The sequence below is a fragment of the Blastomyces gilchristii genome (assembly GCF_000003855.2).
Source record: "Blastomyces gilchristii SLH14081 genomic scaffold supercont1.4, whole genome shotgun sequence".
In the NCBI taxonomy this organism is placed as follows: domain Eukaryota; kingdom Fungi; phylum Ascomycota; class Eurotiomycetes; order Onygenales; family Ajellomycetaceae; genus Blastomyces; species Blastomyces gilchristii.
In genome coordinates this window covers 4,362,914-4,377,509 of record NW_003101679.1, presented here as the reverse complement: position 1 = coordinate 4,377,509, position 14,596 = coordinate 4,362,914, and the positions used below count along the sequence as shown (strand labels likewise).

Genomic DNA, 14,596 nt, shown 5'->3' with positions numbered 1-14,596 from the left:
CAGCGCCAAAGAAGGAAATTAGTGGGCCGCTATTTTATGCTTGTTTTTCCAAACCATAAATCCAAACCGGAACCTTGGAACTTTCAAGGTTATTCAAACATCATCTTCAATTTTGAACTATATATTTCTTTCATATTTCTTTTATGCCCTATATCGGAGCGACAGCAGTATTCCAGCGCGTCTGGCCCGGCAACCCTGGACATGCAACCTAGTTTTTCTCCGCAACAAGGAATCCAGCGACTGCCTTTCTGGAAAGCTGTAGATCGTCCTGCCCAGCCAACGATTTTTCTTAGACATGATGACGATCTCAATTGCAGAGTGACGAATGTTATCGTTTGGCGCATGGGTCCGCAGCTGCGCTTCGGCTGCAGGTGGAGTTTACTCAACGTCCCCAAGTTTTCCAGGACGACGGGCAACATATCTCAAATCATCCTGGACTAGCTGCTTGCTTGACAGTCAGAAAGTATACATTTCATCGCATCTCACTTCATTGGAGAGAGCCGAACAAAAACGGGGACGTAGCTCGGTTACAGGAATCAATATCCAGGAAAAGAAAACTAGATCGAAGTTGTAGGTCCAGTACCTTCAACGAAAACTCAGATTGCACACTGCTCTGTCCAAGGTACAAGGCAAAATTCGACCAGTGACTCCCAGGAGGGCACCTGCATGTTAGTAACATCGTTTTCACGCAGACTTTTGGATTCCCATCTCGAAGCTTTCTCCAATCTGAGTTCAAGCTCCCCCCCCTGTTTCCGGGAAACACCCAATCACCACTCGACCTCGTCGCTAAGCATTTCCTTTCCGTGGTATCCCTGCTGCGCGGTAATGTCACTAAGTTAACTGAGATTCATGTTCCCCGCGTGGGAGTGGGTGATGGCACGCGGGAATCTATAAAATAATCCGGTCCTCCTGCTCTGCTTCTTACCTGTTACAACCTCTTCACAACACATTTTCACCACCTACAGAATCTTAGCCATCATTATCACTTGTCTTATAGCCGCACCAATGTATTTCAATCCAGCCGCTTTACTTGCGTCGGCGCTGCTATGGGGTTCCTCCCTGGCAGCGTCCTATCCTATTACTTCTCCAGATCCGTTTAAAACTTATGTCATTTCCGCGCAGAACATTCAGGCGACATTAATTCCATATGGCGCCACCCTGACTTCACTTTTAGTCAACGATCGGGATGGCAAGCAGCAGGATGTTGCCGTCGGTTACGATGATCCTAAACAATATCTAACCGATACCAAGACCAACCATACCTACTTTGGCTGCATCGTAGGAAGATACGCCAATAGAATCAAAAACGGCTCCTTTGAACTAGACGGTGTTAAGTATCCCATTACCAAAAACGAAAACAACGACACCCAGACTCTCCATGGAGGTGTTGTTGGGTATGATCAGCGTCCTTGGACCGTGGTAAATCACACTGAGACCTCCGTTACCTTCAGTCTCCTCGACACTGGCTTTGAAGGTTTCCCTGGTGACGTTATCACATATGCCACCTACAGCGTCGGTTCATCGTGCTCTAAAGAAAAGACGAAATGCGGAACCAAATTAACTGCAAAAACCGTTTCTCTTGCCTTGACGAAGAAGACACCTATCATGTTGGCACACCACATTTACTGGAATCTAAATGCGTTCAAAAGGCCCAACGTGTTGAACGATACTACCTTGCACCTGCCGTTGTCAAAACAATTTATCTACATCGATTCCGCGGCGATCCCAACAGGCAGGCTCGCAGACACCGCAACGACATTCGACGGTGCCCTTGACTTCACTCAGCCGAAGCTCATCGGCAGAGACATCGCCTCGGCCAAGAATTGCGGTGCCAACTGCACAGGGTATGACAACGCATTCATCATCGATCGCCCAGTTAATGAATCAGACTGGACCTCGTCCCCTGAAACTATGGCTGTCGCTCTGAACATGGCTTCCAGTACCTCCGGCATCAGCATGCAAGTTACCACGAACCAAAAGGCCATCCAAATATACAGTTGCAATAATCAGGATGGGACAATTCCCGTCAAGAAATCTCAGGTTCACCGGAATAAAATGGAAGGCAACAAAGAGAGTGTAGACGTTATTAACCAATACGGCTGTATTGTTATCGAGACCGAGAGCTGGATTGACGGCATCAGCAACCCTAAATGGGGCCAAGACAACTTCCAGATCTACTCTCTCGACACCGGACCAGCCGTGAACTGGGTTACTTTCGCTTTTGGAAATGTTTGAAATGGATTTTGTGAAATCTAGGACTCGGGGTTTTAAACGGGCCAACCAGATTTTAGGCCGAAAAGGGGGTAAAGGTTATCCTTTCACAATATTTCCTTGGTCCGTTTCCCACGTGTTTTCTCCTGTTATTTCTGGTCCTTATCCCTTTTAATTTTCCGCTGGTTTTATTTTACCTGTTCCTTTAATTGGCGCCGTTGTGCACTTTAATTCTTAATCAACCTTATCTATCATATAGATAGATACCTACTTCTGTATCGATAATTTCCTTTGTTCCCTTCACCCGGAGGTACTCATGATCGATGGCGCTGTTTCGAAAACAAGGGAGAAAAAAAAAAAAACAATCAGTATTTAATTTGTATATAGGGAGCAAAAGCAAATGTAGCGTTTTAATACACAATGATATTTTCATTATATTCCTATCCCTGAAAAGACCATTCCGCAATCACAACGCCCGCACATAACCTTCTGAACAAAGCCGTGGATGTTCTAGAATAGTGGCAGCTTTTGTGCTCAAGACATTAAGGAAAAGGAGAAAAGTTTCAGGTTGTCTCCACCCCATACCCTTTGTCATCGCTCCCCTCCCTCCTTTACCTCTTCGTTCCGTTCCGTCCTTCTGCCCTACAAAGGAAGAAGAGCATACAAAGGTGTAATTTCGAATGGGATCCCGATCATCTCCATTCAACACCAAATTTGTAAAGGAGCATTGTATCTAAGCTTTAATTTCGGGCTGAATACTCGACTATGCTGAAATAGGTTGAGTTAGGTTTTGGTTAACCATATTGAAATGTGGTCTCCAAAAACCAAATACTTGTTTTTCCCTCTACGTGTAGGAGTCATAGTCACAAAACGTATTGGGAAACTCATCGTCTCGAGAAAGAGTTCTAACCATGTCATGGAAGGGCCCTTGTGTCAGCACCGGTCGGTAGATTGAAGGGTGTTAAAAAATCAAAGCCATCCAAAACCCGACAACCAAAATTCTGAGGCAGACAACACCCAGAAGCGCAAAGCAAAAGGGAAAGAGTGGCAGAAAACATACATAAGAGGATCACTATCCAAAGCGTTGCTCATCATTAATTTCCTTTTCAATTCCTTAATTCTTTCAACTTCCTGCCGGTGGAAATCCTGGAAATTTTCAAGCAGTTTCAGCCAGTCCTCAGCCGCTTGCATTCGCTCATAATGTTTCCTAGCAATACACTCCATGCCTTCCGGAAGTTTGGTGCGTGGTAATAGCTCGACCTGTTCATTGCAATGTGCTATTTCAATCGCTAATCGCCCTATCTGACCTAGATGATAGTTCGCGATTTCCTCGAGCTTGATCTGATCATTGGGAAGGAGGTCAACCTCGTTGGAGGTGGGAGCGCATTGGCGTGTTTCTTTGCCCGAGGCTGTAGTTGCAGTGCTACTACGGCTGAGGTCTGAATTTGAGAAAATACCAAGAGAGAACCGTTTGGATGCCCGATTTGAATTTCGTGGCTCGTGAAGTTGGCGAGAGGAAGGTGATGATACGGAGCGGAATGTCCGTATCGAAGAAGTCATCATGAATGTTTAGTCCAATAAAAACGGGACAGGTCGATAAGAATAGGGTTTGCAACACATTTCATGTTAGATGAAGATATGCCAAATAAATTCGCTGCAGGAAGGAAGAAGGGAGACTGAGGAACCGAAGAACAAGAACAGCCTTGAGATACTTTGAGACTGCTTTTAGTATCAACAAGGCAGGTGCATGCTTATAATAGGCTGACTGAAGGTATATCAAACTTGAAAGGAAATCACAATTGCCTTGTTGCCACAAAACGCTGGCCTGTTGTTGAAAGGACAAGAGTACCAAGGCCTCAGAGGGATGATACTGCTTTAAAGAAATGTCCAATTTCTGAAACTGGAAACAAAGAATTGCACCTAACCCAAGTTACATTCACTAGCAGGGTATTCATATACTCCAAGATAGAGTGGCATGGTAACGAGTAGTGAATATTAAATGAACAACGCCGTGGTATCGTCCCAAGCCAGGATCGAAGCCGGTAGAAAAATTAGGAAAAACAAAGTAATAAGCCCAAAGATCGTACCCAAAGCCAGATCCTACCTTTCAATATCTTCAGAACGAAAAGGTAAGAAGTGCTTAACATCCTCCACGTATTAACCCCATTCACCGAGTGTCCAGCTTGACCTTTCGACACCTGATCTGCCTATACCTGGCCCATATCCGGATCGTCGCTCTGCAATGTGGGTTAGGTCAGAGTCGCGACTTGCTCCCGCAAGACCGTGCTGTAGGAACTTGTCTCTTTCAATTTCCACGATTCCTTTGACCTTGAGGCTGGCTACAAGACTAGCTCCTGCCCAGGACCCGAGAGACTCAACCTGGCGAAGAACCCCATGCATATATGGTTTGGCATCCCTGTTGGCACGTTCCAGCTTTTCGTCAACGAAATTCGTAGCCGACTCTGACTGAGTATCTCCTTGGGTGCTTCTATTCGAAGCAGAGCTAACCGGCCGTTGTTGGTTCATAGAAATTTCCTGAAGCTGCCCCCGGCGTTTGTTAACATTCTTCCCTCTAACGGGGTCCCAACCATGGCTCCCTATAAGGAACTCCACCTCGTCCATTATTCTTCGACGAATACCTGGAATATTCGAACCCCCGCCAACAAAAATGATGCGCGACATGCATGCGCCGCGGATATCCGGCGGAAGAGCAAGGAGGGCATAATAGACTAAATGATCAAGAGGCATTTCATCATCATCGAGGTTTCTTGCATCAACGCCTCCAGCAAACAAAGCTTCCTCAACCGGTTCAGAAAATTTGGCGAACGGGACATTCATGTCAGTGGTAGCATCGCCTAGTTGCGACGGCAAAGTGACATTGTAATCGTATAGCTGTGAATCTTCTGGGCTTGGGAAAGACTCCTCAGAGATCCTTTCAGTGGGCTCAGTATTTCCCTTATTTTTGCACCAGGCTAACCGCGTCACTATTTCCTCACACCATTCAAAGCTCACCGCGATTACATCATCATCCCCATTGTTATTATCGGATTCGTGTTTCTTTCGCGAGTTTTCTGCTAGACTTGTAAGGAAGGAACCCATTTTGCGCATTAGAAATTTCATAGCACGAGTGCTTCGTTTCGACTGAATTTCTCGATATTCATAAAGTCCAGTAACTGTGGTCTCCTCCCATCCAATATCAACAACAAGTGCAGCTCTTAACCCTGCCGAAATAGCCGCCATGGCTGCAGACGGCAGTAAAGTTATGCTAGGATATCTCCAACGATTGAATATGGTTGATAGGAGACATGAGAGAAGCGGATGAGGGACAATTGGCGGCAGCACAATAACCAGCCGCGAAGAGCCCGCGTCTGTGAGAAGATACTTGTTGTAAACTTCACGGACCGTTCGCTCCACTTTATCCTCAAATAGCCCAATGTCAAAATCTCGGATATCCATGCTCCAAAGCTCGTAGCTTTTCGACCATTCATCCACATTTTTGTGGACTTTACTTGAATTCGTTCCCTCATGCCCACCGGTTCTTATCCATCCCCTATAATCCCCGACTCTTCGTCCTCCCTCCGGACCAAAGCTAACGACACATATTGGGGAGTTGTCGCCTTCGAACCCGGCACGGAGATACCGAGATCCCAACTCAAATATCACCGCATCTTCTTCGTGCCGAAACGACGACCCAGGAGAGGTAGAGCCCGTGTATGACGATAGTATCTGTCGCTGCTGCGGTGTATGCGGAGACCCATGGTGTCGCCCTTGACGGAGGCTTGATCGAACTGTGGCTGTAGAGGTAAGCGACTGTCGCCGGTCGAAGCCTGATGAAGAGGAAGCAGTAGCCATTATTAATTGCTCTTTAACCAATGTTGCGGAAACAAATATAGTTTGTTTATCTAGATGTTTATGCTTTCTTGGGGGAGCAAAGAAAGGGTTTGAGCATCGTTCCTTTCCGGGTTGGGTTCATCGTCATCATCACCGCACCCCAATCGTACTGGGTCCTGAAACAATGTGTAAACGCAGTCCGTAAGCTAGCTAAAATTGTTACGCGGTAGACACGGGCTCTCTTCAGAGGTTGTATTGATTGATGTCTCTTATCTCAGTAAACTCAGCCACTCCACTCCGAGCTAACTCAATCCGAACTACTGCTACTTTCTGCCAAGTCCTGCTAACATCTGAGCCAATCAACTGTCACAGGGCTTACACTAAACCTAAATGGGACATCCCCAGCAAACTCTTCGCGGAGATATTAGGTTGCGAGCACGTGTGAAGTCTCTTATTGGTCCAGAAGTTAGCAGGACTTGGCAGAAGTCTAAAGGAGTTTAGTTGGTCGCGCTAATCCGAAAATATCGAGAAGAGAGGCTGAGCATGCTGAGATAAGATGTCTCTAAGATCTTGGTGGGTTGCATATCACGTGATAACGCGATGAGGCTTGACACCGAACCATCGCCAAAACACGAACAGCTGAACGACATGCGGAAAGGCCTGAATCCACTCCGCTCAATCATAGGAGGTACGAAAGTACCTCTGTCCGGGATTTTTGAATGGGAATTCCGGGGTAAGTCATATTCCCAGGGTTAACTGTTGGAAGAATCGTGCGTACTGATGGATACTTGCAGTCTTATCCAGTCACTCGGCCCTGGAGAACGAATCTCCTTAGCCAAGTTGGCTGTCGATCATTTGCAGCGGACATCCCGACCCATTCGCGTTGCTATAGATATTTCGATATGGCTTTTCCAAATCCAAGCAGGGAAAGGAGGCACCAATCCGGAGCTTCGAACCCTCTTCTATCGTCTGGTACGGTTGACGGGATTACCTGTGCATCCACTGTTCGTTTACGATGGCCCGCAAAGGCCCACGTACAAGCGTGGGAAGTTAATTGGCAGAAACACCGGAGTTGGTGATCTGGGAAGGGTAATACGGCGTTCCAAATATTTGATAGACTTATTCCGCTTTCCGCATCACACAGCACCGGGAGAAGCTGAGGCTGAATGCGCGAGGCTGCAGACCTCCGGTGTGGTGGATGCAGTTATGAGCAATGATGTCGACGCTATTATGTTTGGATCAAAGGTCACGATCATGAACTTTTCCAAAGAATACTCTAGCGGAACAAATGCGGCCACCCATGTTACTCTTTATCGAACCGAGGGGACTGGGGATGAAGAGAAACCGAATGTTCCGCTTGATAGGGGTGGCATGATTCTCTTTGCGTTGTTAAGTGGAGGCGACTATCTACCTGCGGGAGTACCAAAATGCGGCCCGAAGCTGGCAGGGGAAATCGTACAGGCAGGCTTTGGTAACGAATTATTACAAGCCATCGAAGGTAGCCCATCGGAAGTAGCTATGAAGTTAGGGAAATGGAGAGAACGGCTGCAAACCGAGCTCCATGAAAATGGTGAGGGATATTTTAGGTCCAAACACAAAGTTGTCCAAATTCCAGATAACTTTCCGGACCTGAAAGTGCTGCGCGACTACACACATCCAGTTGTTTCTTCGGCAGAGAAGCTAAATGAGGTACGGCAGTCATTTAAGTGGGACCAAGCCATTGATATCGAGGGTCTTAGAAACTTCGTTTGGAAGGATTTCGGCTGGCAGCATGGCTCTGCAAGAAGATTGACCAAGATCCTTGCGGGGCCCTTGGTGTGCAATAGATTGAGATTATGCCTCCCACTCCTCGCCAACCTTGACTCGTTAGCCCTTTATGAACCAACAACAGGCGCGCAATTTTGCGGGCAAAGATTTCACTACAGCACCGATGGATTATCAGAGCTGAGGCTTGAGTTTATACCGAGCGATATTGTTGGGTTAGACTTAAACAGTGAACCCACCGCCACCGGGGCACAACAAGAGAGTGAGACCGAGGATATCGACAATCTAGAGATTGAAGACGATGTAGCCAACCCCAATCGGGAAACACGACGGCAAACTTCGTACGACCCTACGCAAAAAGATAGGGTATGGGTGTTTGAAGCTGTCGCGGAGATTGGAATGCCAGAGGCAGTCAACATGTGGAATACGCGAAAACAGGAGAAGTTAGCAGCTGCGGAGAAACGAGCTTCCCGCAAGAGAGCCCCGAAGGTGACGAAACCTAAAGTCGTCGATCCGAAAATGAAATTTGGCGAGATTATGAAGTATGGAACTATTGTTAAAAGCCTAGGTACTGTAGTGACCAATTCTCGTCCGTTCTCTTCTCAAAAAGCCGCGTGCCGAAACGGTTCTACCATCACAAATGAAGACGCGTTCGGATTATTCTCGCAGCTTTCAGAATTGTCATCCAGTCAAGCATATAGCTCGAGTAACGGAGATCCTTTAGCTTCCCTAAAATCATCGAACGTGGCGACTTCAACAAATACTAAGGCGGCATTGAACTTCGAACATGGTAATGAATGTAAGTTCCTCTCACCCTTTCTATACGATGTTTTCAATCTTCCCATGCTAATAACTAGCGGATTTGTACAACACTTCCATAGAAATGTTAGGCAAAGCCATGTTTGACATGCAAATTTCATCAGATGCTCAGCTATCGTCGCCTAAAAATCGTGATCTAAGTCTTGGAGTTAGCCATGAGGCCGTAGGTTCACGAACAATCACATCCGTCAAGCCTCAAACACAAATTCGAAACAAGTCTAAAGGAATATCAAACATTTACCCGCCCATTCAAAGTTTAGATATCGAGGAGGAAAATCATGCCACGAAGTTGAACACTTTTACGTCATCCTTGCGATCGTCAATCTCAGAATTCAACCTTTCCACTGCAGATGACATATTATCTCAAATGTCGGCACTGAAGATTCAAGAGCATAAAGTGGATGGATTCTCTGAACACTCACATACCACCATTGAAAAGGGTGGGTCTTCCCAGGATAATCCTTTAGCGAGTGCAGTTGCAGACCTTCCCTCGAACGACGACCGCAGAAAATTACTTTCTAAAACGGAAAATGGGGTCCGGGCAACAAATTCTCCATTTCAGCGAACCGAGCTGTCAGTCATCGAAACTTACAAAGGATACTGGACATACAGGCAGAGCACGAACGAGGACGAAAACATTTCCCCTGAAGAGCAGAGCAATTATTATACGGGGGCCGCAAGAAATAGTCGAAGGGAAACTATCCTTGATAAGAAACTAGGCAAGAAGAAATTAATTGGACGAGTAAGTATTCTAGATTTGAGTGAAGAGTAGCCGGTACACGTGTTACCTGAATCGCCACCGCGGTACACTTTTTTTTGGAAATCAGGAATTAGGCTAAACATACTCTGGATTCTTTTTTGGCCATTCCTCATTCCTGTTTGCTGAGCATACCCCATATTGAAATGCAAAATCCTACCAATATCCCGCTAGAATTAATACATACATTGTGGTCCATAGACCCCCAATAAACTTCCTCTAAACTAACGATGCCCATTCACCAAATTTTCTTTCACCAACAGCTAACCCCTCTATGACCTTGTCAACCACGGGAAACCTATATCACGGTACAATAAACGTCAGAGAATAAATGATTTATATTTCTTAAGTTAATGAATACTAAGCTATCCAATATCGAGCTATTGTCTTTATGCTGTCTTTCCTTAGACCTAAACCTAAACGCCGAAGACAGAAAGGGGTTGTACGATAAATCCAGAAGTAATGCCAGTGTCACGAACGCAAAATGTCGGGTTGAAAATAGGGATTCAATGATTGAGGGGCTAATGGAAAAAGGGAACTGGCAAGTATCCGTGATATAAAAAAGCGGGGTGGTGAGGGTAACATAACTGTCTAGAAAACGAGCACCAGCTGAAATGGCGATTCGCGAAAACATACGGGGAGATGGGCCGGTAAAAAAAGGGATAAGATAGAGGACCGTACGTAAACTTCAGAGGTGGAAATGTAGGGTTCGTGAAAATGACATCATGGAGCACCATCAGGGAAAAGAAAACAAGGAGCCGAAAGGGAAGGGGGAAAGTATTAAGATAGAGTTCGAGAAGAGTGATGTGAAAATAAACCATATCATCCGAAAGTTTTCAAAAAGCCCCAAATCCCAACACTACTAAGGACGGGAATGGTAAGGTTATCATCCCATCCGAAGATGTCTATAAGTTCACTGCCAGCAGCCACAATTCCCGTCCACATACTCATAATACCCAAAGCCAAAGGCCCAGTAACCACTGCTTTAGCTGCGCTAGTTGCGGAAATCCCAGCCCACCCGAGGTAGCCTCGAATGAAGCTTGGAATCAGATTGAGGGTGCCATTGAACATGAATGACCCCTCAGGATCGTCAGGGAAGGTACCGAACCAAGGGACAAGATAACCCCAGAAGACAGCTGCAGTAGCAGCCCCTGTGGCCCAAGCGGCTAGAGTCCCAGCCAAGCTCTTTCCACTGCGGAGACGAAGCGTGTACCGGCCATACAAGCGCCCGAAGGTGGATGCAGCGGTGTCGCACCAGCTCAGGAGCAAAACGCCCACCACGCCAACATCCTTTGGGAAGAAACGGAGAGAGATATATGCTCCCAACAGGTACCAGATCACACCATTGTACCCGGCTACCTCGGTCTCTCGCATAAGCGCCCCCAAGCACCGGATGTACAGTTTGTTTACAGACTGGTAGCGGTGTCGTAGGAAATCGGTAATAGCTATTGGGATCAATGCTGTTAGGAGCCAGGGAGCTACGTTCAAGGTCTGGACCCCACGGTAGTAGAGATGGAGCGTGACAAATCCGATTGAAACATGGAGAAGTTTGCGCGGGATTTCATGCCGATGAATAAAAGTCCTGTAGTGTCTATGAAGCGGTATGAGGCCTAGTGGTGAAGGAGAACGGGAGAAAGCCCGCAAACGGTTTTGAATGTTGGAATATGGGGAGAGATGGCCATTCGCAGGGACATATCCATTCGACAGGGGTTCGGATTTTGATAAGCCTGTTATCGAGGCGCCGTTCACAGGCGTTAGTCCCGTCATTCGTCGACGTGCTTGATTCGGAGGTAGCCCAGTCGGGCTCCGAGAGCGCGTACGTGCGCGGCGGTCTGTAATAGAGTCCGAGCTTGATTCCTCCTCACTCTCATTGTGGGTTTCGTTCTCCTCTGATATGGCGGGAGGCGACGAGAGGCGTTGTCTCGCAGAAGCGGATCGCGTGACACGGCCAGACTCAACGTTTCCGGCGGTCAAATTATCTGAAGGAGCGGGAGACGGCGAAGTTACGCGGGGAGTAGTGGGAACAGCATACATAACTGACATGACAGCGGAAATCCTGGAGGGGCGCACTAGGAAACACGATCGACGCGATGAGGGCAGTTAGAGCCCCGACACTAGATCCCTTGCGAGTGGCAGAAAAGAACGAAAAACGGCAGCCAGAGGGTAGAATATCCCGCGAAAGATACTGTAAGGAGGGGCTATAACGCCACAAAAATAGAGCTCTGTGTTTGTCAAGGGAGCGCTCGCTGCGGAAAATGCAGGCGCATTCTGGGCCAGCAAACACACAAGCGGTGTGGTTTCTTCACCCTGAGCCGCACAAAGTAGTGGAAAGCAAAGCGACAGTAGAGTGAGGAGCTGCAGAGGAAATAAAAAGATAGAGTCCGTGTCTCTGAGATGATGCAGATGAATAACTTGTCAGCTTCAATATTTCCAAATAAGGGCTTTTAGCACGTGATAATCAGCTTTTCCGCCACGCTCCGCAGGTCACGTGGGGCGGAGCAATTTCCAAGGTTATAGCGGCGTAAAACGGCAGAAATTATTCCGCGCGCCAAGACTTCCACTTTTTTACTCCATTGGGAAACTATCGCAGACTTCCCCAACCTCATCTCAAGCCTCCACGTTAAGCTTGAGACCGGACGGAATTGTGATACCCGCGTGCAGAATGGCTCCAGCGATTCCGCAGAGCTCTAAGTCTAGAGCTTGGGATGCTCTCACCCCTCCATTGTCGGAATGGATCCTTGACGCTATTTCCACTATGGGCTTCTCCCGTATGACCCCAGTACAGGCCTCGACAATTCCTCTGTTCATGGCGCATAAGGATGTCGTTGTTGAGGCTGTGACGGGCAGCGGGAAGACATTATCCTTTTTGATTCCCGTAGTAGAAAGGCTTTTACGGCTGGAATCACCTATAAAAAAGCATCACATTGGAGCCATTATCATCTCCCCCACCAGGTATTTTATATCGCCGCAGTTTCATCAAAGGGGAAGTTCAATTAGGCTAATATACGGAATAGAGAATTGGCCACTCAAATATACAATGTCTTGCTGTCTTTGCTAGCCTTCCACGGTCCATCCGCGGCGCGCCTTCAGCGGGCAGGTAACAACAACGAAGGCGACGAGGCTAACCCTGCCCCATCGTACCCATCATCCACGTTGAAAATAGTACCTCAACTCCTACTAGGAGGCGCTACAACCCCCGCGCAAGATTTAAGTACATTTCTAAAGCAGTCGCCTAATGTTCTCGTATCAACACCGGGTCGCCTTCTTGAGCTTTTATCGTCGCCTCATGCCCATTGTCCACAGTCGTCGTTTGAGGTTCTTGTCCTCGATGAGGCGGACAGACTTTTAGATTTGGGTTTCAAAGAAGATCTACAGAAAATCCTTCAACGATTACCCAAGCAACGGCGAACGGGTCTTTTCAGTGCCAGTGTCAGCGAGGCAGTCGACCAGATTATTCGCGTCGGCTTACGGAACCCGGTTAAAATTGCAGTCAAGGTGAAAGGGGCAGGTTTGGAGGAAAAGCGAACTCCAGCGAGGTATGTATTATCCCAGCGACACAGCTAATAATTTCGGCGTATGTTTCATATTCTAATTCCACTATTTTCCAGCCTTCAAATGACCTACCTCCTTACCCCACCAACCCACAAACTGCCTGCCGTGAAAAAGATCCTCTCAACCCTCTCACCCACCCCGCAAAGATCCATCCTTTACTTCTCCACCTGCGCCGCAGTAGACTATTACCAGCACATCCTCCCTTCCCTCCTACCAGACCAATTTACCACAATCCCTCTGCACGGCAAACACCCCCCACAAGTCCGTCAGAAAAATTTCACCCGCTTCGCCCACTCCGTCACCTCCTGCATCCTCCTAACCACGGACGTGGCGCCCGCGGCTCGACATCCCAGCCGTAGATCTAGTAATCCAAATAGATCCCCCGACGGATCCAAAAGTCTTCCTCCACCGCTGCGGACGAGCAGGCCGCGCTGGCCGTCGCGGTCTCAGCATCATCTTCCTCCACCCAGGTCGGGAAGAGGATTACATCCCATTCCTCAATGTGCGCAAAACGCCCGTGACGGAATTCCAATCCACCTCCCACCTCCACCTCCACCACATCCACATCCTCATTCTCCCACCCAATCCACATCACACCCACAGACGCCATAACCACCACCGAACAAATCCGCACCCTCGTCCTTCAAGACCGCGCCGTACACGATAAAGCCCAGCGCGCCTTCGTCAGCTGGCTACGCAGCTACAGCAAGCACCAGGCCAGCAGCATATTCCGCGTCACAGACTTGGACTGGGAGGAGCTGGGGCGAGCATGGGGGCTTCTGCGACTGCCCAAGATGCCCGAGCTAAAGGCGTTTACAGGTGATAAGAGTCTAGGCGTTAGTGGGGTGGATTGGAATAACTATGCGTACAAGGATAAGCAGAGAGAGAGACATCGGCAGGAAGAGATGGGCGAGCGGAGGAGTGGTGGCGACATTGATCATGATAATGCTGCGAGTGTTAATGGTGAGAAGGGGCCTCTGAAGAGGCCTGTGGTTAGCGAATCGATTCCATGGAGTCAGAATCTGGAGAGAAAGAGTGAGAAGGAGCGGCGACGGGAGAGGAAGAAAGCTAAGAGAGAGCATGAGCGGTGGGAAAAGATGACGGAGGAAGAGAGGGAGAAAGTAAGAGAGACCGAGCGGATGGTGAGTGCCGTTCGAAAATCTGCGAAGGAACAAGCTCAAACCGAGGCTGAAGAGGAGTTTGAAGGGTTCGATTAGCTGCTACTCAGGGGCTTTTATAATACACACTACGTAGCAATTCATCGGTTACAATTACTTTATGATTCCCTACAGTAAAAGAGAATGAATATCTTGGCAAAAAATCAATTGCGCCTTTCCCCCCAGCCCCCCGGACTCCAAACAAAAGCTAATCATACATGATCTATAAAAATATAAAAGCCAGGAGCAAACATGCATACGTGCATACATACGTGCGTACCTACATACATGCGGCCCGTTAAACCCAGTCTACTTCTTTTCCCCCCGAAAAGGAAGAGAGGGAATAAACGAGCAATAGAAGACGAAAAAGAAATCAAAAAAGTAAAAACTCAAAACACAATACAAAAGAAAATATGAGCCTTTCGAAAGTACCCAGTCATCTCTCCGCCGAAGCAGATAATGAGGGAACAATGCGAAAGAACTCAATAGAGGAAACAAAATAAAT

General features: G+C 47.6%; 6 protein-coding genes across 10 annotated transcripts; 3 read left to right on the top strand and 3 right to left on the bottom strand.

Moving 5' to 3' along the window:
- Positions 1-104: 104 nt before the first annotated feature.
- On the top strand, positions 105-2,643 carry BDBG_03113 (aldose 1-epimerase). Its single transcript, XM_002626890.2, has 2 exons — positions 105-622; positions 693-2,643. The coding sequence occupies exon 2, from the start codon at positions 1,006-1,008 to the stop codon at positions 2,233-2,235; it is 1,230 nt and encodes a 409-aa protein (XP_002626936.1). The 5' UTR covers positions 105-622; positions 693-1,005; the 3' UTR covers positions 2,236-2,643.
- A 412-nt stretch (positions 2,644-3,055) lies between these two features.
- On the bottom strand, positions 3,056-3,771 carry BDBG_03112 (uncharacterized protein; the record flags this gene model as incomplete). Its single annotated transcript, XM_002626889.2, has 2 exons — positions 3,056-3,116; positions 3,272-3,771. 2 exons carry the CDS (start codon positions 3,769-3,771, stop codon positions 3,056-3,058), a joined length of 561 nt encoding a protein of 186 aa, XP_002626935.1.
- A 597-nt stretch (positions 3,772-4,368) lies between these two features.
- Positions 4,369-6,063, bottom strand: BDBG_03111 (uncharacterized protein; the record flags this gene model as incomplete). Its single annotated transcript, XM_002626888.1, has 1 exon — positions 4,369-6,063. One exon carries the CDS (start codon positions 6,061-6,063, stop codon positions 4,369-4,371), a length of 1,695 nt encoding a protein of 564 aa, XP_002626934.1.
- Positions 6,064-6,672: 609 nt separating this feature from the next.
- Positions 6,673-10,367, top strand: BDBG_03110 (uncharacterized protein). The gene is made up of 4 exons (XM_031721108.1): positions 6,673-6,775; positions 6,837-8,605; positions 8,688-9,923; positions 9,978-10,367. Coding segments are annotated over exons 1-3 (1,785 nt in total). The 5' UTR covers positions 6,673-6,761; the 3' UTR covers positions 8,690-9,923; positions 9,978-10,367.
- On the bottom strand, positions 7,022-11,792 carry BDBG_03109 (phosphatidate cytidylyltransferase). Of its 5 annotated transcripts, none has more exons than XM_031721106.1 (3): positions 9,236-11,792; positions 8,861-9,176; positions 7,022-8,761 (listed from the first exon to the last, which is right to left on the bottom strand). In XM_031721106.1, the coding sequence occupies exon 1, from the start codon at positions 11,423-11,425 to the stop codon at positions 10,205-10,207; it is 1,221 nt and encodes a 406-aa protein (XP_031577539.1). In that variant the 5' UTR covers positions 11,426-11,792; the 3' UTR covers positions 7,022-8,761; positions 8,861-9,176; positions 9,236-10,204. The 5 variants fall into 5 exon arrangements, with proteins under 5 accessions (XP_031577539.1, XP_031577540.1, XP_002626932.2 ...); XM_031721107.1 differs by having other exon boundaries at positions 8,867-9,143; XM_002626886.2 differs by having other exon boundaries at positions 8,867-9,176; positions 9,251-11,792.
- BDBG_03108 (ATP-dependent rRNA helicase SPB4) lies at positions 10,460-14,530 on the top strand. Its single transcript, XM_031721103.1, has 3 exons — positions 10,460-12,334; positions 12,397-12,918; positions 12,991-14,530. The coding sequence occupies exons 1-3, from the start codon at positions 12,045-12,047 to the stop codon at positions 13,544-13,546; spliced, it is 1,368 nt and encodes a 455-aa protein (XP_031577536.1). The 5' UTR covers positions 10,460-12,044; the 3' UTR covers positions 13,547-14,530.
- Positions 14,531-14,596: the final 66 nt, after the last annotated feature.